The 23902-nt window shown below is 43.1% G+C and overlaps 7 protein-coding genes across 7 annotated transcripts; 5 read left to right on the top strand and 2 right to left on the bottom strand.

Annotated features, from left to right (window-relative positions):
- Positions 1 to 5101: 5101 nt before the first annotated feature.
- BDB00DRAFT_943432 (uncharacterized protein) lies at positions 5102 to 7521 on the top strand. The gene is made up of 7 exons (XM_053129443.1): positions 5102 to 5241; positions 5316 to 5476; positions 5543 to 5796; positions 5873 to 6026; positions 6106 to 6329; positions 6426 to 6721; positions 6793 to 7521. The coding sequence occupies exons 1-7, from the start codon at positions 5187 to 5189 to the stop codon at positions 7101 to 7103; spliced, it is 1455 nt and encodes a 484-aa protein (XP_052972994.1). The 5' UTR covers positions 5102 to 5186; the 3' UTR covers positions 7104 to 7521.
- Positions 7432 to 8077, top strand: BDB00DRAFT_793244 (uncharacterized protein; the record flags this gene model as incomplete). The annotated part of the gene is given in 3 exon segments (XM_053121194.1): positions 7432 to 7448; positions 7460 to 7513; positions 7816 to 8077. 3 exon segments carry the CDS (start codon positions 7432 to 7434, stop codon positions 8075 to 8077), a joined length of 333 nt encoding a protein of 110 aa, XP_052972993.1.
- A 1955-nt stretch (positions 8078 to 10032) lies between these two features.
- On the bottom strand, positions 10033 to 11865 carry BDB00DRAFT_943430 (uncharacterized protein; the record flags this gene model as incomplete). Its single annotated transcript, XM_053129442.1, has 4 exons — positions 11416 to 11865; positions 11269 to 11291; positions 10690 to 11168; positions 10033 to 10041 (listed from the first exon to the last, which is right to left on the bottom strand). Exons 1-4 carry the CDS (start codon positions 11670 to 11672, stop codon positions 10033 to 10035), a joined length of 768 nt encoding a protein of 255 aa, XP_052972992.1. The 5' UTR covers positions 11673 to 11865.
- A 1161-nt stretch (positions 11866 to 13026) lies between these two features.
- On the top strand, positions 13027 to 14992 carry BDB00DRAFT_858866 (uncharacterized protein). Its single transcript, XM_053125900.1, has 7 exons — positions 13027 to 13144; positions 13269 to 13488; positions 13624 to 13772; positions 13841 to 13911; positions 14013 to 14078; positions 14186 to 14499; positions 14582 to 14992. Exons 1-7 carry the CDS (start codon positions 13116 to 13118, stop codon positions 14792 to 14794), a joined length of 1062 nt encoding a protein of 353 aa, XP_052972991.1. The 5' UTR covers positions 13027 to 13115; the 3' UTR covers positions 14795 to 14992.
- An 811-nt stretch (positions 14993 to 15803) lies between these two features.
- On the bottom strand, positions 15804 to 17631 carry BDB00DRAFT_879364 (uncharacterized protein; the record flags this gene model as incomplete). Its single annotated transcript, XM_053127859.1, has 3 exons — positions 15804 to 16007; positions 16100 to 16759; positions 16873 to 17631. The coding sequence occupies 3 exons, from the start codon at positions 17629 to 17631 to the stop codon at positions 15804 to 15806; spliced, it is 1623 nt and encodes a 540-aa protein (XP_052972990.1).
- A 1745-nt stretch (positions 17632 to 19376) lies between these two features.
- On the top strand, positions 19377 to 20541 carry BDB00DRAFT_984730 (Redoxin). The gene is made up of 5 exons (XM_053130014.1): positions 19377 to 19451; positions 19527 to 19547; positions 19635 to 19699; positions 19779 to 19843; positions 19935 to 20541. The coding sequence occupies exons 1-5, from the start codon at positions 19449 to 19451 to the stop codon at positions 20291 to 20293; spliced, it is 513 nt and encodes a 170-aa protein (XP_052972989.1). The 5' UTR covers positions 19377 to 19448; the 3' UTR covers positions 20294 to 20541.
- A 1987-nt stretch (positions 20542 to 22528) lies between these two features.
- On the top strand, positions 22529 to 23875 carry BDB00DRAFT_858848 (lactate dehydrogenase B). The gene is made up of 2 exons (XM_053125899.1): positions 22529 to 22978; positions 23105 to 23875. Exons 1-2 carry the CDS (start codon positions 22580 to 22582, stop codon positions 23744 to 23746), a joined length of 1041 nt encoding a protein of 346 aa, XP_052972988.1. The 5' UTR covers positions 22529 to 22579; the 3' UTR covers positions 23747 to 23875.
- Positions 23876 to 23902: the final 27 nt, after the last annotated feature.

Below are 23902 nucleotides of genomic sequence, written 5' to 3'. Positions count from 1 at the left end.
GCTCAGAGAGATGCTTACAACGCTGTTGTGCAATCCATTGAAGAAGGTGAAGATCCAGAAGCAGTAACGCCAGAGCAAGGTCGAGTTTTTTTTCTAGATAGACCAGGTGGCACCGGAAAGACGTTCGTTTACAGCGCTTTACTGGCAAAAGTTAGATCGGATGGCGAAATTGCCATTCCTGTCGCCTCTTCCGGTATTGCTGCAACGTTGCTGCAAGGTGGTCGTACAGCGCATAGTCGTTTTAGGCTTCCTTTGGATTTGGCTGCCAATACCATCAGCACGGTTCGGATCCGCAGTCCACAAGCACAGATACTTAGACAGGCCAAGCTCATCATCTGGGATGAAGCACCAATGTGCCACAGATTCGGTTTCGAGACAGTTGATCGACTTTTAAGAGAGATCATGGGTGTTACTGATCGTCGCTTGGAACGCATTCCTTTTGGAGGAAAAACTGTTGTCATTGGCGGTGACTTTAGACAAACACTGCCTATAGTTCCCAATGCCAACAAGGCTGATATTATCGATGCTTCCTTGATCAAATCCTACCTCTTTGTCAACAACATTGTCCGTGTGCTTCGACTCACCGAAAACATGCGCGTCCAGCAAAGTCCTGATCCAACGACGGCCACTCAACTGCAGCAATTTGCTGAATATCTTTTACGTGTTGGTGAAGGATGCGAGCCAGGTACCGCAATTCCCGAATCCGATGCAGTGACAATAAGCCTGCCCTCCAGATCATGCGTTGTCACTTCCAGTCTCGCCTCTGTAGTTCGCTCCGCCTACCCTGATTTGGATACAAATTACACTGACCGCGATTACATGACCAGCCGTGCCATATTAGCACCATACAACGGCGATATTCGCTCTCTTAACGATGTAGCATTATCAATTTTTCCTGGAGAAACGCACGAATATCTATCTTCTGATAAGATTGTCGACTCCGAGGCATTTGAAGCCACTCATCCACCAGAATACCTTCACACCATCACTCTCAATAGCTATCCTCCTCATCAACTTTCTTTAAAACGACACCAGCCAATAATGCTTCTACGCAACATCAATCCTCAAAAGGGCCTATACAATGGAACGCGGTTAATATGTCGAAATCTCTTACCACACGTTATTGAAGCAGAAATTGCTCAAGGCGACTTTGCAGGTATATACAATTACCTACTTCTGGATCGATTTTATACCTAGCTTATCAACACATTCTATTTGTTGACTAGGTGATATCGTCTATATTCCACGCATCAGTCTATACTCGAATGAAAATGATCTCCCATTTAAACTCTGCCGCCATCAGTTCCCTGTGGTCCCTGCCTTCGCAATGACTATCAATAAGTCGCAAGGTCAAACCCTCAATAGAGCAATGCTGTGCCTGTTTAAGCCAGCTTTCGCACATGGCCAACTATATGTGGCATTATCCCGCGTTCGCACTCCCAACTCTCTCACAGTTTTTCTACTTCCTTCCGACCCACCAACATCGCAACCATCACATTCGACCTTAAACATTGTGCACAGAGAAGCATTAACAACAGTTACAGCTTAATAGATACAACCACTTACTTTTTCTATATTCTAAATTCAATCCAGTCATTTCAGTAGCTTTAGGCTTAGGGTTTAGTCACATCGCAAGAATTGATAAAGGATCAAACGGCAAAACACTGATACAGCCTTGAATGCGGCCGCTACAGGGGGTTTGGGGGGCTTGCCCCCCAACAAAGGGGGTCTGGGGGAAGCCCCCAGCGAGCCGCCGAGCCGAAGCACCTTAGGGATTGACACGTAGCGAAGCGGAGGGGCTCAATCCCAAGGTGCGAAGGCGACAAAGGCTCGTGATGACTAATAACACCAATTTTATATATACCAATATCTTTCATGTCAAGCTCTACGATATATACCACATTCTTCATTGCCACAAAAAGCGTCATCATATCGAAATGCGTTTCATTTACCTCCTCCACTCCGCCACATGTAAAAATCAAAAGCATAGTATTGTATTAACGTACAACTAAACAGTAACAGAAAAGCATAACAGTATCTTGTTATTGTTCTCGACTGCATAAGTTTATCATATTTACATATTTCACAATTAGTTGAGTGAAAGGTTGTAGTTACTTGGTGGCAGGATATCTGCCCTAGATTCTACCTCATGCTAGTTTTTATGTTAGTTATAGACAATGTCGATTTGCAGTTGATTCTGACAAATACCTTTAGTGAGTTACACACATTTTTTGTCAATGGCATGGGAGAACGTATATCATTCTTCACCTCCATCAAAATCTGTATTGACAATATGTTATGGGCGTGCTTCTACAGCTTCTTCATCATCCATAATCGCCTCTTCTTCGGCGACAACATATATCATTGCCATTGGAATACGGAAGTTGATCATACAACACGTCTCCCACTGAAGTTTCGGTGTCATTCTCCTAATGTGGAGTATAAGTAGTATGAATATTTGTCTTGACGAAAGAAGCTGAACAAGTAGGGCCCTGTCTGTATATATATCTTTTACTATGCCCTTTAGCTCAAAAGACAATGGTTTGCTTGGAAAAGCTTGGTACGAATTTCTTCGTGTACAGTGTTCTTATTCTAGAAGTATAAGGTAAAGAGGTTTGGTTAAAGCATTTATCGCAAAGCTATAAGTATCTACACGCCAAGTTATAATTCGTTCATCAGACCTGTGATGGAGACATCGAAGTATATACGCTCCCACCCTCCCAAGTCCCATTTGGCCAGTCGCTTTGAAGATCTAGGACAGTAGAGATAGAGATTACCGTTCTCTTTTGTTCCTTTTTTTTTCAGTCAGTCGCTCAATAAAACACCGAATAAGAAAATCACAGCATGTATGCTTCTATGTCAGAATCGACGGTCTCCTCGAATTGAGCAGAGATTCATCGACCGTCAATTTTATATTCAATGTAAAGGAAATACTGTAGCTAATATCTCTTTTTGAAAGACATTTATTACAGTATTCGTTTTCTTTTTCTCTAGCTTTTACCACCGGTACACTAGCTTTTGTTGTTGCCAGATAACGTCATATCAACAGCCTTTTTCAGTTATAAACTCAATATACAACGAAACTGATAAATATGGTAAATAACGACAATTATCTATACACAAGAATATCGATACATATGCATTTTCAATAAGAATTTTCGTTTCAACATAGTGGAAAGAATCAGAGCCGTGTCCTCATCCTGCGAAAGAAAAATGAACGAAAGGATACCGGATACAAGGTGAATATAATTATATTTTATCTTGATGTTGAATACGGATGTGCTGAGGCAAGGCTTACATAAAGGTGGAAGCACACCATCGAAGGGCTTGAACGAAACCGGATCTCAAGAATGTAAAGCCGACGAGATGAATACTGCGTGCTGTTATATTATCAGCTAATGAAAGCTGGTCTCACAGCTGCACACAATAAACGGAATTACTATTAACTATATATGATAGAACAACACCGATCGTATAAGGGCTAACATATTGGTCGATTTTAGTTAGGTCGATGGATATTCGGTAAATCAGTCTGTGTGGTGATAAGGATGGGCCTGACGCGTTCGTGAAGTAATTGATGCCTTTGCAGATCATCACCTAGAAAGTTAAGCAGTCAACTTTACCTGCTCTTGGTAATAATGATTTGGAGGATCAAGGTACAAGAAGGTAGCTGCTAATCATTGACAAAGAATACTTGCTGCTCTTTCAAGCTCTTTCCGGTATTCGAAACGATCACCATACCAGCCAATGCAGAGCCCAATACTAGCTTAAATAAGACAATGGTGTGTATAATAGAGAAGAGGTGGTTGGAGTGGAACAAACAAGACCAGGAACACTATTTAATGCCTTGAATAGAAATCTGAGTATATTTGACCGTTGCCAAGCGACCAACAATAGCAGAATTTGTGAAGGAAAAAGGTCAATACATCGTAGCAACCATGACTTTCAGTTTTGACAGCAAGAATTCTGGTCAACAACAAGGTTTTTGAGTTCCTTCCACCATCACTTATCAGTTTTTCGCTACCTCTTTATTAACAGTAAATAGCAGTAGCGCAATCAGTAGCTCAAGGAAATCGTTTCAGTAGACTAGACTGTTTCAAAATCAATATGTATCGATAACTAAATTATTTTTATAATGAATCACAAAACGGATTGTGTACAAACTCAATGATCTGCTTTAAACAGTGACGGAAGAAAATAAAAGAACAGTGGCAGTATCTTTCTAATAATAACAGGATACATTGCTTGGTTATGTATTATGATCCATAGCCTGCTACATCTTTCCTTCAACCAAACTACCGAATAGTCATTACAGGTGTACGTAATCCTATATATTTCTTAGATAAGGCACGTATGATTTTGTATGTTGCTCCACCATATTTTCTAATTCTTCATCTCTCCCGTAAATGAGCTCCCTTTATCCTGTATACTTGTCTGTTACAATCGCATCTATAGTTTATCCAGTCTAAAATAAAAATATTGCCAGAAAAAAATGTCATTGATACATTAGCTTCCACAAAAGAGTTGCATCATTTGTAAGCTCGATAAAGTACATACAAGATTACCATGATGAACACACTAGTTAATAAATCTATCCCTGCTAGAATGCCATGACGACAGCTGGGGTTATTCGCAAGCAACGGAAAGAAGACCCCGGATCAGGCGCGAATTTAATGCAACACATCCTCGGGTAGCTCGAATCAGGCGCGAATTTAATGCAACACATCCTCAAACTATCACTCAATCCATTGTCCACTTGGAATTTATCCACAAGGACTCATCCCTGCCTATATACGTAGCACACGGCCACTAACATCGCAAGCAACGGAAAGAAGACCCCGGATCAGGCGCGAATTTAATGCAACACATCCTCGGGTAGCTCGAATCAGGCGCGAATTTAATGCAACACATCCTCGAACTATCACTCAATCCATTGGTTACTCGGGATTTATCAGAGTGGCAAACTCCTGCCCTTGCTGTCGTCGACAAAAAGAAGGAAACGAACTTTTTTTCAGCCAGCTGAGAATACACTGTTTAATTACCAATTACCATGTGTGTAATAGCGACTACCAGTGTGTAACATATCATGTGATTATAACAAGTCACTTTGTTTTTGAGAAACAAAAGGTATTGCGTGGCCCAGTTACTGTGCATTCAAGCTCTTTCTGGTATTCAAAGTCACCACCATGCCAACAGACGCAGCGTCCAGCATTAGAGCAAACAATGACAAATGCGATCAAGGTGTGTTTAGAAGGAAGGGGATTAATTAGAACAAACAACAACAGCGTTACTAACGATATCAATTATTTATTTAGAAATCCGAGCATATTTGACTATTGACAAGCAACCATCCATCGCAAAATTTGTCAACAAAAATTACGAATTCATGAAAGCCAATACACCAACAGGTGTTGATGTCGCTCAATTCTGGATAGCACGCATCCGAAACATGGCAAAAATAATGAATATCACCCTGGTAATATGAGTTAATTATTTAATTTTCTGTGAACTGCTCATATCTCTTAACACCTCGTTTTTATAGAAAAAAGGAGCTAAAGTTAGCTGGAAAAAACTGGAGGCGACATACAAGCAGCAGTCAAACTCGTCATCGCCATCGTCATCAGCTGCAGCAACATCAAAATCATCATCCGCATCAGTCCTTTTGTCGCCAAGTGACAAGGAAAAAATCGATGCCATATTTGAAAAACTTGACGATGAAAAAAAGTGGACCTTAAAATCAGGAACAGTAGTCGAAGACGTGATGCGTGAATTCGCAAAAGAATGTGATTACCTTCAGTAAGTATAAATGATGGACTAAGCATTGCATATATCAAATTACCATAACCTAACAAGCCTTATTACATTAAAATAGCCCCGTCCATTCCTTAATCCTGAACCCCTATGATGATTGTTGGCAAGCGCGGTTCACACAAAACGAGTTGCACGAAATCAGAAGCTACAAACCATTAAAGCTTGAACCGTTACCAAGCGAAGTGCAGCAATATTTCGATTCCTATCAAGGATTGGTATGAGCTATTCATAGATTGCACCCAATACGAAAGTTATTACATGAACTACAATGATTATATATTTTCTTCTATTTAGTGTGATCTCGACAGCCTGACTGAAAAAGTCATGAGCCAAGCAGCCTTCCACCCGAAAAAACAAGCAGAGGTCTACTGGGCCCATAAAGCAGTCATGGAAGCCCTTGACTTATTTAATTACGAATGGCTACCGATGGATGAACGAACAACTGAAGCTGACGTGGTACGACGTGTTTTTCCTTTTATTGAAAAATGCTTCGATGAATCGGCATTCACAATCATCAGGTGAGTGTATTATTAAATACTAGTAATATATGACTGTAATGATGATTAGTTATACATAAGAAAAGAAACTAACACATTATTTTATTTGGATATTAGCGGTGAAAAAGCTAGTATCTCTTCTAGCGAAAGAAAGAACGCAGCCCAGTGTATCACGGGTACGGAGACCGTTGATCGCAAGGATACCGGGCATAAAGTGGATGTAATAATAAGCTACCGCGATCTTGAGTATGGATGTGCCGAAGCAGGTTTAAAAGGTGGAAGCACGTCAACGAAATGGATCAATGAATCCGACATCAAAGTATCACGACTCATGAAAGACATGCTCTGGCGAATGTTGAAACCCAATCCCACAGCCATCAACAACGTCATTGTACCTGGGTTTGTCATCAACGGTATGGCTTCTATCAGAAAGCGTAATGAACCTGATATTGCTATTACTAATCTTTGTACAATGAAATTATAGGGTTGAATCTGATGGTTGAAATGATGTCGATTCCGAAGCATTATGTCTGTATCGTGCACAAGTTTGGTCCGATGGCCTTCCCAGACCAAATTGAAGCTTTTTATAAGCAATTGGTACCTTTGCTGACATTGACATGGCAAACGAAAGCGGTCGTGAAAAAGACCTTGAAAGCTCTCAGTAATGATCAAACCGTTTTTATCCCTACCCCTCTTACACCAACACCACCTTCCGTTATTCCACCTTGTCCACCATCACCGCGAGTAGTAAGCAAAGGCACAAAGCGGAAATCTCCCGAGGAAGATGATGACTGAGCCTTTTTTGTATATAATATCCTTTCCTGTATGTAGTACCCATTTTTTTATCAATTTTTATAAATACCAATATCTTCCATCTCATTATCATGTCAAGCTCTACCGTATATACCACAATCTTCACTGCCACAAAAAGCGTCATCATATCGAATTCGTTTCATTTACCTCCTCCAATCCGCCACATGTGAAAATTATAAGCAACGTAAAACCAAACAGTAACGGAAAAGCATAACGGTGTCTTGTTATTGTTCTTGACTGCATAAGTTTATCATAGGAACTATATTTACCCGAGGTTGATGCCAGGCTCCCCGTCGGAGGGTGTGATGCGATGCAGCCAACGAACAGGTAATATATAGTCCAGAACAGCGAATGAAAGTGTACGATATAGTCAACCCCACCGGTGTCGTAAGGTCCGCTGGTACCATCGACTTGGATAGTGTAACCATGGCATAAATGAAATACGCCCTCTGGGCTATTGTCGTCTTTACGTTTCTCCTCCAATTTTCAGTTTTGATTGCTTTCAACGTGTCAACGTGCGTATATCGTAGGTTTTTTTTTCGGCAGATCATATTATGTTATTAACCGTTCAGGAAAATACTTTACAGGAACAATGTCGTCTTCTACTGTGCCGCAGACAAAACACCAAATATGCAGCACTTCCGATTCATACCAGTGAACAAGAGCGACAGTTGTTTTCCCGTTTGCTCAATAGCTTTAGGCGCTCAGATGGTCGCGAAGCAGCTGGATTGTGGGCTCGATTTGCCAAGATCTGGAATACAAAGCATGCCGACGGTTCAACTATATTCTACAAATTCCCTCAGTTTCTTCAAGCATACCATACAACACGGAAGCATGCTCAAGATATTCGCAAAACCATATCAAGAGCCAAGAATACGCTAAAACAAGTGGTTTATGTTGAACAACGTTGCAACCAAGCAGTGTCCGCCTTGAAGCGCGTGAGCTACCAACAGTGAATGCCCAACCTTATGACCATCAACGCAATCAAGTAGTTTCTTCTTCAACAGTTCCTCAACAGTCGAGACAGCGACGTTTACAACCCAGAGCAGCACCCGGGATACATTTTCTCAATCCAAATGTTCTGTTGGTATTCCAGCCACCAATGTATTATTTATCATTTATATCTGTTTTATTCAGTAAATCACATAATTCATCTATTTTTAAAACTAAATTTTCTATCACCTCAACTGCAGAATCCTACACCGCATCCAACGTTACCATCGGCCGCATCTTCATCGCATCAAAATCATTTCAGGAAGCCGCCTAGGTCGCGCGCGTGCCAACAATGTTTTAAAGTGGGTTGCAAGGGTAGCCAGAACGCGAAATTACGTGAAACCAATGCGAAGCAAAGCGCTGCGAAAAAGCGCCGGGTACAAATAAAGCCATATTCGCGTGTTTTTTAGATATTTTGATGGAATTATGGTGCTCATAAGCAATAATTACGTGGATGAGCTGAAAAGCTCTAATCCACACACATGGTCACGGAGCCGAAACGCCAACTTTTTCTTTCTAGTAGCATTTTTTTCCAGATCGGCCTAAACAATCACTTCTACTTATGTAATACATGGTGTCTATGTTGCACTCTCATTCACTGGATAATTCATACACATTCATGTTAATACGCGGCATACTTACTTTGTTCTGCTCACCAAACATCGAGTATCGTGGATAATTTTGTCAGGACAAGAAGTAATCATATGAAATTAAGAGTAGGAAGCAAGCAAAAAAAAAGTTAATACAGCGCGCATTGCCTGGATTGGGGTAGCTTGGTGTCCATGCGTGTGCTCGACATGTAGATAGAGATAGCCATTGGGCTTATCGACTAATCCCTTGATATAAACCCCACAAAGGAATGTCTCCATACGCGTATGCAATCGCACGCGATCGCCATCAGGAACTTGGTGTTGCACATCGAATTCTTGAGAGCACTTATGCAAAAACGACCAAGAAAACTTCTTCCCGGGTTCGGTTCGAAATACATGGTAGTAATTGTAACTGTCGATGGGCTTGAATGCGGTCAATGATTGTAGCAGTAAGCTCCTGATCTGCCATTGTCGAAAGCTGATCATCGAGTTGAACGTAGACATGGAGAGAGTAACCTTCAAGAGTGTCGTTTGCGTTAGGAAGATCATTACGAGACGGAATCATAGCCTCTACTTCTTATATCGTTACGAGCAATTGGTCTGGAATGGGTTTTCCGACGTCACTCTGACGTTCACGACACAATCTACACGTTTTGTAGTTTCGTGTCTTGCCAACAAGCAATTTAACAGGCCGGTTTTCGAACTTGCAGTTAGAGCAAAACTGAACATTTTCGCGGATGATACGATCCATCTCGTGGATGTCTTAAGTAAGAGGTGGGTGTTGATTATGAGTATCCAGTGCCGATAATGTTGACTTGCGATGTGAGGTAATCGAGTTGTTATAAAGGATAAAGAATAAAAGCAAAAATAAAGTTGGCGTTTCTCCACCGGCTATTTAATTGTCCGAGAAAGATTAGGTCACGTGCCCGTGAAAAAATTAAAACGGCTGGGTAGGTGGGTGATCCATCCTTAAAATTTCGGTCGCTCGAGCAGCTCTGATTTCTGATTATTATCTACACGCCAAGTTATAATTCACCATGTGCCAAATTAAGAATTTCAAAAAAAAAAAATCCAACGTCAAAACGAAAAAAACGTCGTGCCAAGTAAAAAACATCCCTCTGCCAATGTGTTAGTCCCCCCCACCGCCGCCTTAAAAAGATCAGCCGCGAAATCATAGGAAAAAACCTGTAGTACGGCGAATAGCCAAGTGGTACAAGAACGGACTGCAATTGTCATCTGATATGTAAATGTAGCGTTCACACTTTTTTTTTTCTCTCGCATGGCACCGATCCGTTGTTTGGACGCACAAAAACAAAAAGAAAGTATCCTTAACGGTGCTATTATAACGGCATGATGATAACGACCCATTCCCTCTTGCAGACACCAAACGACTCAACTTATCATGAGACCCACGTGGACAATTCTTCTTTTTCATTTAACTTGAGTCTTCTTTTTTTTATGTGGGATCATATTATTATATACAATAGAGAGATAACAATAAAAATAGTACAGACTACTGAAGTGTGTTGTGTGATGTTTTTTGTGGGAATGTATGTGTTTTGTGGGTATGCGAGTCTGATGAGAAACTATGAAGATGATGATGAAGGTGATGGTAATAGTCTTGGTGATGATATAGAAGAAGGAGGAGGGCGAGGGGGGCAAGAAGACCATTTAATGGCACTTTTATCTTTTTGTGGCTGTGGTTCCTGCTGCTGTCGCTGGCGAATGGCAGGGCGACGTACCACCCAAATCATGCGTATCAAGCCCTGATAAACAACCCAGGTTGCCATAAGGGACGCCACCGATTTTGTAATGGAGATAAGCGTAAAGACAAGCTCCAAGAGATTACCGCTGCTACTAGCAACAGTGCCACTAGTGTTGTTGCTGCTGCTGCTGCTGCTGCTGCTGTTACCATTTCGGGAGGTAGCAGCAGTTTTCCGAAGCGGCGGGATGAACCAATCTTTGACACGGCTGGTCACGCCTACCATGAGTTCCCATAGGTCGTCGTCCTCTTGGTCGTCGTCCTCATCGTCTTCGTATGACCAATAAGGATTCCAACCTTCATCGCCGCCAAGGAACTCTCGTACGGGTGATTCGGGAATGAAATACTGGATTTTTGTAGATTCGGGACTGAACCGGACAAAGTTGCTATGCGTGGGCGTGGCAGGTGGCGGGATGGACACAGAAGATGATGTGGATGCAATGGATGAAAATGAAGGTATCCGTTCGTCGGCGGTAGCGCTGCTGCTGCTGCTGCTGCAGATACTATCTTGTTCTCGTCGTCGGCGTACATAGATGGATGATTTCAAAACAGGTTTAAGGCCATCGTGAAGATGGTCGTGCTGCTGTTGTTCTGTTTGATGATGAAGCGAGACATCAGTTGCAGCTGTGCTGGTAGGAGTGCTAGTCGTGGTCACCATCTCAGCTTGGTCGTGCTCATCAGCATAGAGTGGACCATAGAGCCCTAGCAGCAATTGAGATAATTTTTAATGTGAGTAAATATCTGTCGGCGGGTGGTGTGGCGTGGTTTGTTGTTGTTTTTTGTTGAAAACAGTGTGTCTTACATGTGATATCAGATTCCTTCTGCCTGAGCAACCATAAATAACAAACATGGTAAGTGAACAGATTTCTTTCATATTGCCAGCATTTGAGTAGCAGCAACAGCAGCAACAGCAGCAAATGAGAAAAAGAGAAAGGAAGAGCAGCTTTACCAGTTGACTGTGGAAGGGTGCACCAAATGATTGTGCTTGCCTAAACGGGATGTGCAGATTCTGGCCATTTGCCGCCATAACGCATTTTGGTATCGGCTCAGCCGCTGGTGCTCTAGACGTAGCGACTTGTTATCGGGATCATTGCCCAGCTTGCTGCTCATCGCACGTATCTGTTTGTGTATTTGCGTATGCGCACAGATTGCATCGCTGGCCTCCCAATCGTGCGAGAGATAATCGACATGGACTCGCGCTTTCATTGATGGCGTCGTGTTGTGCTTTGTCGTATATTTGATGCTGCTGCTTTGGTTAATAGTGAGTGTTACAACTGTCTCGTTATGAGCCTTTGCTGCTGTCCCTTTTAAATAAGTAGAAAACGAAGGTCGTGTTCAATCGAGAATCGAGTGGATAGGAGTAGGAGGAAGAAGAAGAAGGGGAGGAAGAGAAAGAAGGACTCAAAAGGGTTTTATGGTTTTTTTTCCTTACATCTCGGCAACTCACACGCCTCTTTTTTCTCTTCCGACCTAGACACACACCCCCAACAATAACACAACAACAACAACAGCACCCATATCACGCTGACATCCTGATACAAACGGCTGGCGATCGCCCAATCTTACTCCAAACACTAGCTGTTTATGGTACTGCCTCCAAAGGTGTGTAATAATGCTCGGGCCACGATTCCCACACACTAGCTTGTAAAACCTTACGAATACTAAACTATTGGGATGGTCGCGGCCCCTCTTCGCTTTCAAAATTAGAATGTGTAACACGGTCTGTGCATGTGCGGATAGAGGGAGAGAGGAAGCAAGGGCCACAGCTCTTTCCGTCCCGCTTGAAACGAATCAAGGACGAGTTGTTTCCATGGCAGCAGTGCAACACGTTTAGCAACAACATCCCATCATGTCCCCTCGGCAACAACGCAAAACAGAAACAATGGTAGAAACGAAACGATTATCATATTTACATGACAAATGATCAAATGACTTTCCGGAGCTCACTCTCCTATCTGTACGTTAGCTGTCTGGTGAAATTGGACCCGGCGGGCAGGAGGTTGGTGTTTGAAAACACACGACAATTTTCCATTTTGATACTGTGCTGCGGCCCGGTTGGACATGCACATTCTCAGATATTATCACCAGAGCACGTTAAACTGTTTTTGTTTGTCTCTCTTAGTCAAACCCTATTCTATTTGTCATCGTACACTGGGTGAGAACAGCAGAGAAGGCGCCTGCCTATCAATATCAATATGTAAAAGCAAACGATAGGTGGTTTATCTTGCTGCTGCTTATTGCTGTGCATATTACCTGACTGTACAGAAAGTGGTGGCAATAACAGTCGACGTGTGTACGTGCATGTTTGCATCATGATTGGATCAACCCCGTTCCGCAACGACCGATTAAATTCAATAATACATCGATAAAATGGCATGACATGATCTTCATATTTGCTCACTACCAGCTACGATTAATAATAATATCAACATTATCTTTAGGACCGTTTTCTTGCGTTGCGCATCCACCCAAGCATCTGGACCAGCAAGTGATGCTTGTCCCCCGAACCGCAAGAATCTCCGACCCACCTGCTGTGCTGTGCTGTGCTGTGCCGTGCCGTTCTCTCATTTCTTTATTCTGCTTCATTGATACTGCAACCTATACCCACTCTTTCCATTTACAACCCTTAATAATAATAAAAAAGAAGCCATGGCTGTCGATTTGTCGTCACGCATTGTGTAATTTGAAACACTTTTTTTTTTCTCAGGGGGAGAGTGGGGATTAGATCCCTCCTGCTCCCTTAAAGTACATTGAATTTAAACTCTAAACAAGTACCTTTTTCTTGTGCCCTTTTGTACATAGACAATTTAATTCGGTTCAGGAAGAACTTGAATACTACCGTTCCCATGCGGAGAATCTCGAAGGAACGCTTCAGGAAACCAGGGCCGCCCTGGACGAGTTTCAGGTGTCTTCACGTGAACTTGAGGAAGAACTTGAGAAGGAACTACAAACTACGGAAAAGGCTTACAAGGACCTGAAATCCCGGTGCGAGCATTACAAGTTCGAAGCAGACGAATGGAAGGTATATTGACTGCTTACCTAGCTAGCATCTCCTTGTTGTTACTCTTTTCTTCCAACACTGTCATTCAATCGCTGACGTTTTGCTTTAACTTGCTTTGAATCATACATTTGCAAACAACGCAACGTTTTCGTTCAGTCCAAGTATACAAACGCGAAACATGAACAGAATACGGCGACGCTTCAGATGCAGCGTGAAATCGATATCTTGAGAAGAACAGAAGAGATGTTTCGACGCAAGATTCTGGAATTGGAGCTTGATAATGATGATCTAGAGCGTACAGAGAGGTTAGTAAAACATGTATATCTCATCTCTATTTCTGTGCAATTAATCTTTGCTTAAATTCCGCGTGTAGAGCGGCCACATCTTCACTGTCTGATCTAGAAGTCAAATTGAACAAAGCCATCGAGCGCAATGTTATCCTTGGTAAAGATTTTTGACATTTTTTGTTTTTTTTGCAAAGAATATCCAGGAACAGTAAGTGGGGTTTCTGATGCTCGATCATCGCAAAAAAAAAAACTGGATAGAAAACGAGATTGCTATCAAGGATAACTTGACCGAACAAACCCAACGTTTGAGGGATGAATTGAATGGTAATCAACTAGATGTTATACGGGAAATGTTGGAGAATTTGGAGTAGAAGAGAGGGTTCATGAAGTCCAAAATCTGAAAATAACCGAGTGCTTGCTCTATATTCAAGATGTCAATCACGAACTATCCGTTTCACGACAACGATCCACGAAGCAGGCCGAAACGATTCAAGATTTGGAAAGCAAGCTAGACTCATCTGAACGATCGTGTAAAGACTTGCAGCGACAACTTGATCGTCATCAACAAAATGGATCGCCGTCTCGATCCAGCACACCAGATCGACTGGGAAGCATGCAATATGATCCGACGTATGGGCGCCGAACACGTATACCCAGAACAAATAGTATTGGCGGCAATATGAACGGTGTCAATAGCGCATCTAACCCGGTTAAGATGGTGCAAGAAATGGTGGGCCGTGTCAGGGTATGTTGTCTTTACATTAATCTCTTTTATCTCTGTGGAGCGATTGTATATGCTGAAACACTTTTGCATGGATGATGGATAGAACCTGGAAGCACGATTGCAATCCTGCCGATCCTTGGTCACGCCGCTCCTTAATCCACCACCCTCTTATAGCTCTACGATCCCCGCGGGTAGCCGTCCATCATCACCCACATCGAGCATACGGTCGGGTAGCCCAATGCAATTCTCTAATATTAAGGCACGACGACCATCCGAATACATGCGAACTAGCGAAGATGGTGACTCTGAGAACTGAAGTTTAACAATAAAGTGACTTTATCGCATTCTGTCTATTCTTGTGTTCGCAAGTCATGGGTTAAAAGCTAGAAATTTGACCAGTTACAACTAGATGACTCGCAAAACGAAAACTTTGTAATCCATCGCTCAGCGCATTATTATACTTGAGAAAAATATAAACAATTGAAAATAAAAATTTAAAAAGGTATCGTTATTAGTATAAGTACTTGCAAAAAAAAAAGTAAGTTAAGAAAAGGTTCAAAAGGGGGAGTCCCCACTGTCAGTGGCAATTACTTGGTAAATTCTCTCCGACGTGCTATCTTGACAGCCGTATCAGTGCTCTGAGTTTTCCCTGCTGTATTGCTACCCTCGGGCGATACCCCAGTATTGAACAACCTCCCAGCCCAGGCCTACGCCCGAACCCGAATGTTGACACCAAACTCTGCAAGACACTGTCTTCGGCAAGACAACCAAGCAACCGTGATTCCACCGACAAATGGATTCATCCCTTTAAAGACCGCCACTCGGCTTACAGAAACACGCTACGGTTTCCGGTCATTTAATATCTAAAGTTCGAAAAGTTTATAAGCTGTAAATTACGTTGCAATGTGCGACTTGTGGGTTTCAGCGGGGTTGGCTGTAGTCATTTTAATACCGTATACACACGGTAAACAGTTCGTGCTATTAGAGAAAAGGTCCAGTGATCTTGAGAGCATACACACACGGTCTTCTTGAGCTCACTAGCTATCATCAAAGAGTTATTTTGGTTATATTCGTACCCTTGGGTTCGGTGAGAATAATCTAGTCAAGCCGTGATATATACATACTTGCCCGACATTCTCACAGTTGTAGTAGCAGTGGTCCCACCACACTGCTCTTACAATTCTTCACGTTATTGTTGAACGAATCATTTTTTATTTATTTTTGATACTATATATTGTGCCTCGCGAACGGGCACGCAAGGGAAAAAAACACTTATCACACACACACATACATTTGAAAGAAAAAAACACAAATAGAATCGAATTCTAGCGCAAGCCCAAGCGACCCTTTTCACTTTCCAAGCGAGAATACAAGAGATAGAGGGCCATTTGGTTGCTTTCCGGCGTGCCAGTGATGGTGACCAAGCGCTCGTTCGTATTACCATGAGGATCCGCAATCTTGATATGACTTCCACTCAACTGTCGAATCTCATTGATCTTACTGCCACCCTTGCCAATAATACAACCGACCTATGTACCGAAATAATACCAATGAAACATGTTAGAAGATATACACTTACAGAACGTCCATCAAAAGATTCAGAAAGTGTATGGAGACTTACCATTTCGTTTGGAATGAAAATCTGTTGAGCTTGCGAACTGGCCACCATACCAGCCATGCCATAATCGCCTTGTCGGCTCGACGAACTTGGCATACCTCCGTAAGCACCTGCAGCAGCAGCAGCAGCGGCAGCCTGGTAATAAAATTGAGGGTTGGCTCCGCTCATCGGCATGCCTCCCATGTGTCCCATCATGGCTGCTCCATAGGGGTTCATTGACGAGGCCGCTGCTGCTACAGCATTCGCTCCTCCGCTAACTCCTGCTGAGCTCGACCGGGTACTACCACCCATGCCGCCATGATAGCTTCGAGTTGACATGTTTGTCCCCTGAGGCTGCGGACGATACTGGACAGTCGAGCTTGCGTTCACGCGTTCCGGGTGTTCGGCCAAGATCTCGCTGATTTGCTGGATGGCGGATTGGACAGCATCGGTTGTGCCCACAATGGTCACCGTACGTTCGGTCGACAAGGGCAACGGCTCCTCGGACGCGTTGACACGTGCGTGGCTGTGTTCTTGGATAGACCGTATAACGCTGCCGCCACGGCCAATCAATGTACCCATACGTTGGTCTGCTACAAGAAGTCGGATCGTCAACGATTGGTCTTGACCCTCGTCAGGATTTGGCATTTCCAAGAGAATCTTTTGTGCCACAAGTGCATAGGCCTGTGACAAAATAAAAAACAGAGAGCGAGGGGTTAAAAACATGCATGTGAAACACATCTTTTCTACGCTGGTTTTTTTAACCCGATTTACAATAACATCGTCTATAACATTACCTTTGCAACAGCATTCACAGGACCAGTGACGGTCAGGATACGTTCATAAGCCATAGGAATGATATCCGAGATGGTCACCCGAGCAGCAGACATTTCACGAATTTCGCTCACGTTTTTACCACCACGACCAATGATCACGCCGGCATCCTTGGTGCTGACCAACGATCGAATCGATACTGAGGGAACGCCTGGTGGAAACGAAGCCAACGACTGTGCGTCCGAGCCAGCTGCATCGTAATGGACTGCTGATGCTGAAGTCGATGCTGCAGCGGCCACTTGGGCTCCGGTGTTGTTCGCAGCAGCAGCGCCATCTGGACCGTTCGCGCCCTTTGACTCGCCGTTGCTGTCAAGCAGAATCTGAACCTCGTCATCCTCGTTATCGTCCGAATCTTGAGAGCCACCTTCTTCCCACTTCTTCCGTCGGGATCGTCCAGTGCCGCTACCATTGTTAGCACCAGCCGATTGTGTGGCATTGTTGTTGTTGTTGGATGCTCCTGCAGCGCCAGTAGCAGAGGCGGAAGCAGCAGATGAAGCAGCCGCACCGTTGCTTTCGTGTCTGCCTGTGGTGTCCGAGTCAGGCTCTGTGGCACCGGCAAAGTGAGGTGCTTTAGTTTCAGGATCGGGAACGGCTTGACGTTTTGGGTGACGATCGTCTTGGCCATCGCGCTCGTAGTCAGAATCCCAATCACCGTCTTCGAGACGAGGTCGCTTGGATCGATCTGTAGGAGAGCCGTTCATATCTACTTCTGTTGTGGACATGCCGATATATTTTATGGTCTGTATTGTTAAATCAATAAGCAAAACACTGGACTCTTGGTTTCTCGTTTTTCCTTTGGATCGAGAAACAGAGTAGCAATATGGTGTATGTGCCAAGGGACAAAGAAGAATAGTGTGTCTGCATGCTTTGCATCACAGCGCTTACCCCAAAATCCTCTTTTCACAAAACACTTTAGGGTAAGGGCAAAAAAGAAAAAGACAAGTAACTTTACCTTTGACTATGTGTACTTATTTTTTCCCTGTCGTGATAAAAGTGCACAAAGTCAGTTAACCACATAAAAGTATTTTTTTAAAGACATCTTACCGATTACAAAAAAGGAATGTCTGCGCCCGTTCAATCAAAAGAAGCAAAACGCGAGTAAGGTGGGATGGATGAGTTAGGTGGAAGAGAAAAAACAGGGCTTTTGTCTTTTGTGGTGGTGGAGTGTATGTAGTGGTGGTGGAAAATGGTTAAAAACCGGTGTTTCTTTGATTTCTGTGAGAATGGATTGGGTAGAAGATCAACTGTTTAGAAAGGAATGCATGCAAAGAAAAAAGAGGATTTTCATAGAAAATGCTTTCTGCTTCTTTTTTTTGCTGCTGCTGCCGCTGCTGCTGCCGGCCGCCACCCACCGCCACCCATGTAAATCAAATCAATACAAAACAGATCTTTTGGGGTGGGAGAGAAAAAAAAATGCTTCTTTTCTTCATGCATGTGAACGGACAGACGAAGGTAGCGGCAAAAAGGTGGAGCAGAGTATATAAAGAATCATTGAGTGTGAGAGAAAGAGAGAGAAGAGACAATACCGGTCGCTTGTTTGAATGAACCCGCGTGGAAGGGTTCTTTTGTATGTGTTGTGCGTAAGTGTGTAGAAAGAAAGAAAGAAAAGAGACGACTCAAAAAAATAGCGGACGGCGGGGCCGGACAGGCAAATTTTAACGCACGTACAACACAAGCAGCAGCAGCAGCACGTGTCAGGCAGCAGAGCAAAAGTTTTCAATTTGCCCTTTCCGGACGGTTTATGCGTTCGCTGTGGATGTACGCTTCTAAAGTCGTTTTGGAGAATACGGTTCTTTCTGTAATTCTACTCAAGATCCTCACAGACGAAGAAGACTCTTATTTTTTTGGGGGCGCTTGGCAGTAGCGGTACAAGAAACGTTTTGATTGGTCCATGTGTGTTACCGACCCACCTCGTTAGCAACATGCAGTATTTGACGATCCTTGTTTCGGCTCTTCCTACTACATCAGGGCCTATCTCATGATCTGGTAGCGCTCTTTCTCTCTCTCTCTCTCCCCTGTGTGTGTCTGCACAATCGTTTCATGTCAGGCACACAGCCGTGGAATTGACGTGTGGCCTATACAAAAACTGCCGCGTTGAAGATTCTTTAACCAGTATTGTTCCGGTTGACTGTGCAACCACTCGATAGAGTTCCTGCAGATACTGGTATAGCTAGCCAAAGGTCCGATGGTAGACTATTTATCTGGTACCTTTAGCCACTGTGCTTAACAGCACCTTGGTCAACGTCTCAGCAAACGGACAATCCAGTAGCAGGAGAAGGAGTGTGTCTTTCCCCTCTTATGAGTTGTATTCGAAAGGGCAGCAGAATACACCTGCTCCTTGACGCTGAAAGTGCTCGTTGCAGTGCAGTGATGGGAAATAAATAATGAAGAGCCATACCGGATATAGCATCGTTTACTTTTGCCAAAAATAAAACCGCATAAACCTGGATCCTTCGAAGCTCGGAGAACGCGTCTTTATCTCTTTTCCTTTCTTTTCCCACTTTTCTTATCTCAGTTACTCGACGAAAGAGCTTTCAATATGGTAGGCCAAAATGTGTCTTCATGAGAAAAGGCAAAGGGAATCTTAAAGCTCACACTGTGTTTCGACTATGGTTAGACCGTCAAAGTTGGTGATGAAGTAAGAAGACGATTCTCTATTTCCGTCTTCCTACACCCGGTAGTTTAACCAGATAGTGCTCATATTTAAAATCATTTTTAATGATAGATTCCTAATGGCGAGTTGACCTACGTTCCCTACAACGAAAAGGAAGAGCTGAACGCATGCACGGTGTAAGTCATAGTGTATTCGGGTTATGGTTAGTGTCCCAGAAAAACGAGATGGCTTACTGCTGTTACGGTATACCTACAGTCCACAGCCTTACAAGATCCACGACAACCTCAAGAACAAGAAGGCCGTTATCTTTGCTATCCCAGGTAACAAATCATCCATGTTGATAACAGCGCATGACACACGAAGCATATAGAAGCTGACGATGTGGATGACAAACTGTACTCAACGTTGTAGGTGCGTTCACGCCCACCTGCACCCAGGAGCATCTCCCCGGTTTCGTCAAGAACTACGATGCACTCAAGGCTAGGGGTGTGGATGAGGTCATCTGCGTTGCTGTCAATGATGGATTTGTTATGAACGCCTTTGGAAAAGTGACAGGTGCCAACAAAAACATCATTTTCGCTGGTGATGGTGCTGGTACCTTCACCGAATCACTTGATTTGACGCTGGACTTGTCTTCGCTTGGTATCGGTAAGCGTTCTAAGCGCTATGCCATGATTGTCGACAACCTTGTCATCAAGTACTTGGGTGTGGAATCTGGCGGCAACGTCGAGGATTCTTCTGCTGAGGCAGTCTTGGCCGAACTGAAATAGGATATCATCATCCGTGTGAATATACGCCTATGCACTTGTGCTCACCGACAGCCACGACAACAACAAACAAATAAAAAACTAGTGCTTTCTTCACATTCTTTTCGCTTGAATTTGTTTCGTGTATCGAGAAAAAAAAAGTTTAGGAGAGCGACGTAGTGTAACCCAACAGCTGTTGTTGAGCCATGTTTTTAGGCTATTATTAAACGTTATTTTCATATGATAGATATGATTCTAATATTTCATCGAGTATCAGCGAGTCTATATTTGCTTTTGAGAGGTGTTTACCGATGTAACTTAATTGAGTATGATATATGCTACAGATTTATATATCTATAAATGATTAAACTCGAGTGTTTTTTTGGGCTGTGCTACAGTTGTTGCCCGGAACAAAGCAGTATATAATGAATATATTGCTAGCATATATGACAAGATCAATGAAGCCATGAACATACTTTAATAATGTTTCCGTTATTTCCCAACGCAGACCATTCCTCTACTTCCAGATTACGCGAAATAACAAGTGCTCTCTCTCCATTTTTGTTGCTTCACATCACTTTACTAACTTCTACTTTATAGCCAAGTCTATGATCCTCCAAATTTATATGCATTTACAAGGCTCATACGAGCGACTGGCGACGTAGTACTGAACCTTACAAAAAAAAAGCGAGCAGCCGTGAGTACAATTTGATGTGTTGGTTTCTCCATAAGTCTATATGGCTACATACTACCATGTGTGCTTTTCTAACGGGCAAATGTTCATAACGAAAGCGTTGATATGGTGTAGATTGCTAAATTCATGCTAGGTAACCTTGTTATTCAACCAGTGATAGGCCTGTTTACCGAAGAATAGTGTCATTCATGAGCCCATTACATCCAAAATCTTGGCTTCAACACATTCCTCTCCGTCTTATTAAAAGCGTAAAAATTCACCATATTGTTATTACATATCGTTGCTAAAACTGTAATCGTCCTAACACCAAGTTGAGGCATTATCTTTTGTTTAGTAAGTTTCATTGAATGCCACACACGGTCACCCAGAGACGCCTTCATATTGAAAGGATTCACTGCAAGCAAAACAGATGTGATGAGCCGCGGAACAATGTCGTGAATGATATTCCGGGTCGGTTCTCATTTCAAGTACGTTTGGCAGCAGTACTGTGGACGGCATTATTCCCTTTTTACTTCTGAAATCTTAAAATGAGCAACTGCACGAACGCAGGTTCTGAAGGTATAGAAGCTGACAGAAACGTGTATTAGCAATTAATAAACTTACGTTAAGTTCTGTGGCGCATACAGTAATAAACGGCCATCAAAATGTAAAGATCCACCGTGCGACCCCAGATTGTATTTGTTATGCTTCAAAGTTTGTTCAAATCTGCACCATCTTCATAAGTCAATCATAAATGACTTCATTGATTATTTCGTCTTCAAAAGAATCGTTGACAAGCTTTTGATACAGAAGTGCCTTTCTTTTCTAATTAAAAGATTCAGGCGTGGATGGTCTGAAAAGAGAAGGAACAAGGTAAAGACAGTGAGACTAAGAGAGCCCGATGAACAGGTGTACCGATTAATTTGCTATACGTCTCTAATTCTGGGGACCAAAATTACGTCAAAATATAAAATACCAAAGCATGCAAAGAAAAATAGAAAGCTTATGCTTGAGATGCATGTCATTTGTCCAATTAGCCCATGCAATGCTCTAATGGTGTTTCAAATGGGACAGCTGTGATTAATTTTTTTATAAGCAAAGAAGGTAAGTGTCAACTCGACACGTAATATCTCACTCGCTTGTTTGTCGCTGCTGTGCAAATAACACGTTGACTTTCCATGAACATGGTGTATGGAGTGGCTATGTCAAAACGTGGCCGATAACAGGGATTTGCTAAGGCAACGAATGAGGTGACAACTTCATGCGCTTGAGTAAATTTGCCGAACATTTGAAGTCAGGGTCCGGTTCCCTGGTTACGGCAGCCGTGGAAACCAACAACCAGAAATTAGCAGTGCATTCTGTCGAAAGAGCAAGAACAACACTAGTGTATATGGCATGCTTTTTTTTTCTTTTCTTCAACTGCAATCTTCCAAAAGAACATGAAACACCGGAATCATCCGATCGTTGAAGCGAGTCAAAACGTGCGCCAAGGCGTACAGACTCACGGATCTGTACAGATAAGAGTTCGCGTTGTACTCGCACAGACACACACACATACCTAAAAAGAGCGACGGCAGGAAACGTCACGCCATTACAACAGCATGAGACAAGTCCGTGTAAAGTGACACTTAAAACCCATGCTGATTGCTATAAAAGCTCGGGAAAAATTGCCACTGGAGAAAAGCCCAACAACTCTTTCCCTTTATTCTCGCCTTTTCATCTTTTACACTTTTTTCTCCCAACTCAACAAACAACAACAACAAACAATGGGTGGTAGCAGCAAAGTCGCTATTGTCGGTGCCGGCTCTGTCGGTGCCACGATTGCTTATGCAGTCATGCTCCGGGACGTCGCCTCGGAAGTCTTGATGGTCGACGTCGTTCCAGATATCGTTCGCGGTCAGGTTCTTGACTTAAGTGATGCCAACTTGGTCAGCACCACTAAGGTGCGTGGTGCCACGAGCGAGGAAGCTGGTCAAGCCGATGTCATCATCATTACTGCCGGTGCCAAACAAAAGGAGGGTGAATCGCGCACTCAGGTAAGATAGCATATCCATGTGAAATGCTTCCTCTATCAGTTTTTGGGCAATGATCAGTGGGAAAATTGATGAATGTATGTCAGAAATGCTCTAATTGAAACCTTACCCCAAAATTACCATTGATAGTTGATCGATCGAAACTACAAGATTCTAAACAGCGTCATTGGCGCCATGCAGCCTATTCGCAAGGAAGCCATCATGATTCTCGTCGCCAACCCCGTCGACGTCTTGACCCATATTGCCCACAAGCTCTCTGGCCTTCCACGCAACCAAGTGCTTGGCTCGGGCACCTTCTTGGATACTTCTCGTCTTCGTGTCTATCTGTCTCAAAAGCTAAAGGTCGCTGCATCCAGCATCCACGCATTTGTTTTGGGTGAACATGGTGATAGCCAATTTATTGCGTGGGAGTCGGCGACGGTCGCCGGTAAACCCTTGTTGTCATTCCCCGAGGTGCAGGCTATGGATAGGGCTGAGGTGGAGAAGATGATTACAAACAAGGCAATGGAAATCATCAAGCTGAAGGGTGCTACTTATTATGGCATTGGTGCTTGTACTGCATCGTTGGTCGAGGCCATCTTGCTTGACAAGAGCGAAGTCCGCCCTCTTTCTGTCTATGTTGAATCAATGGGAACCGTGCTTTCAGTGCCTGCCAAGCTTGGCTATAACGGTGTTGAAAAGATCTTTGACATTCCTCTCAGCAAGGAGGAGCGCGGCCGCTTGGAACAGAGTGCCGAAACTCTCAAGGAAATCTGCTCAAAGTATCAGTAAAAAAAACACGACTCATGCATGCATGCGTACAACATTTCAGAAATAGCATTTGTATATAATTTATACTTAATCCACAAATAAACAAACCATATAAAAGCAACACAATAAACTACTTTCACTTTTTTCATACGCTCCGGTCGTGAATGGACCCAAAGG

This window comes from Zychaea mexicana (genome assembly GCF_025766255.1).
Source record: "Zychaea mexicana strain RSA 1403 chromosome Unknown BDB00scaffold_171, whole genome shotgun sequence".
Lineage (NCBI taxonomy): Eukaryota > Fungi > Mucoromycota > Mucoromycetes > Mucorales > Lichtheimiaceae > Zychaea > Zychaea mexicana.
The sequence above is the reverse complement of the archived record's forward strand: the minus strand, read 5'-3'. Positions and strand labels throughout refer to the sequence as shown.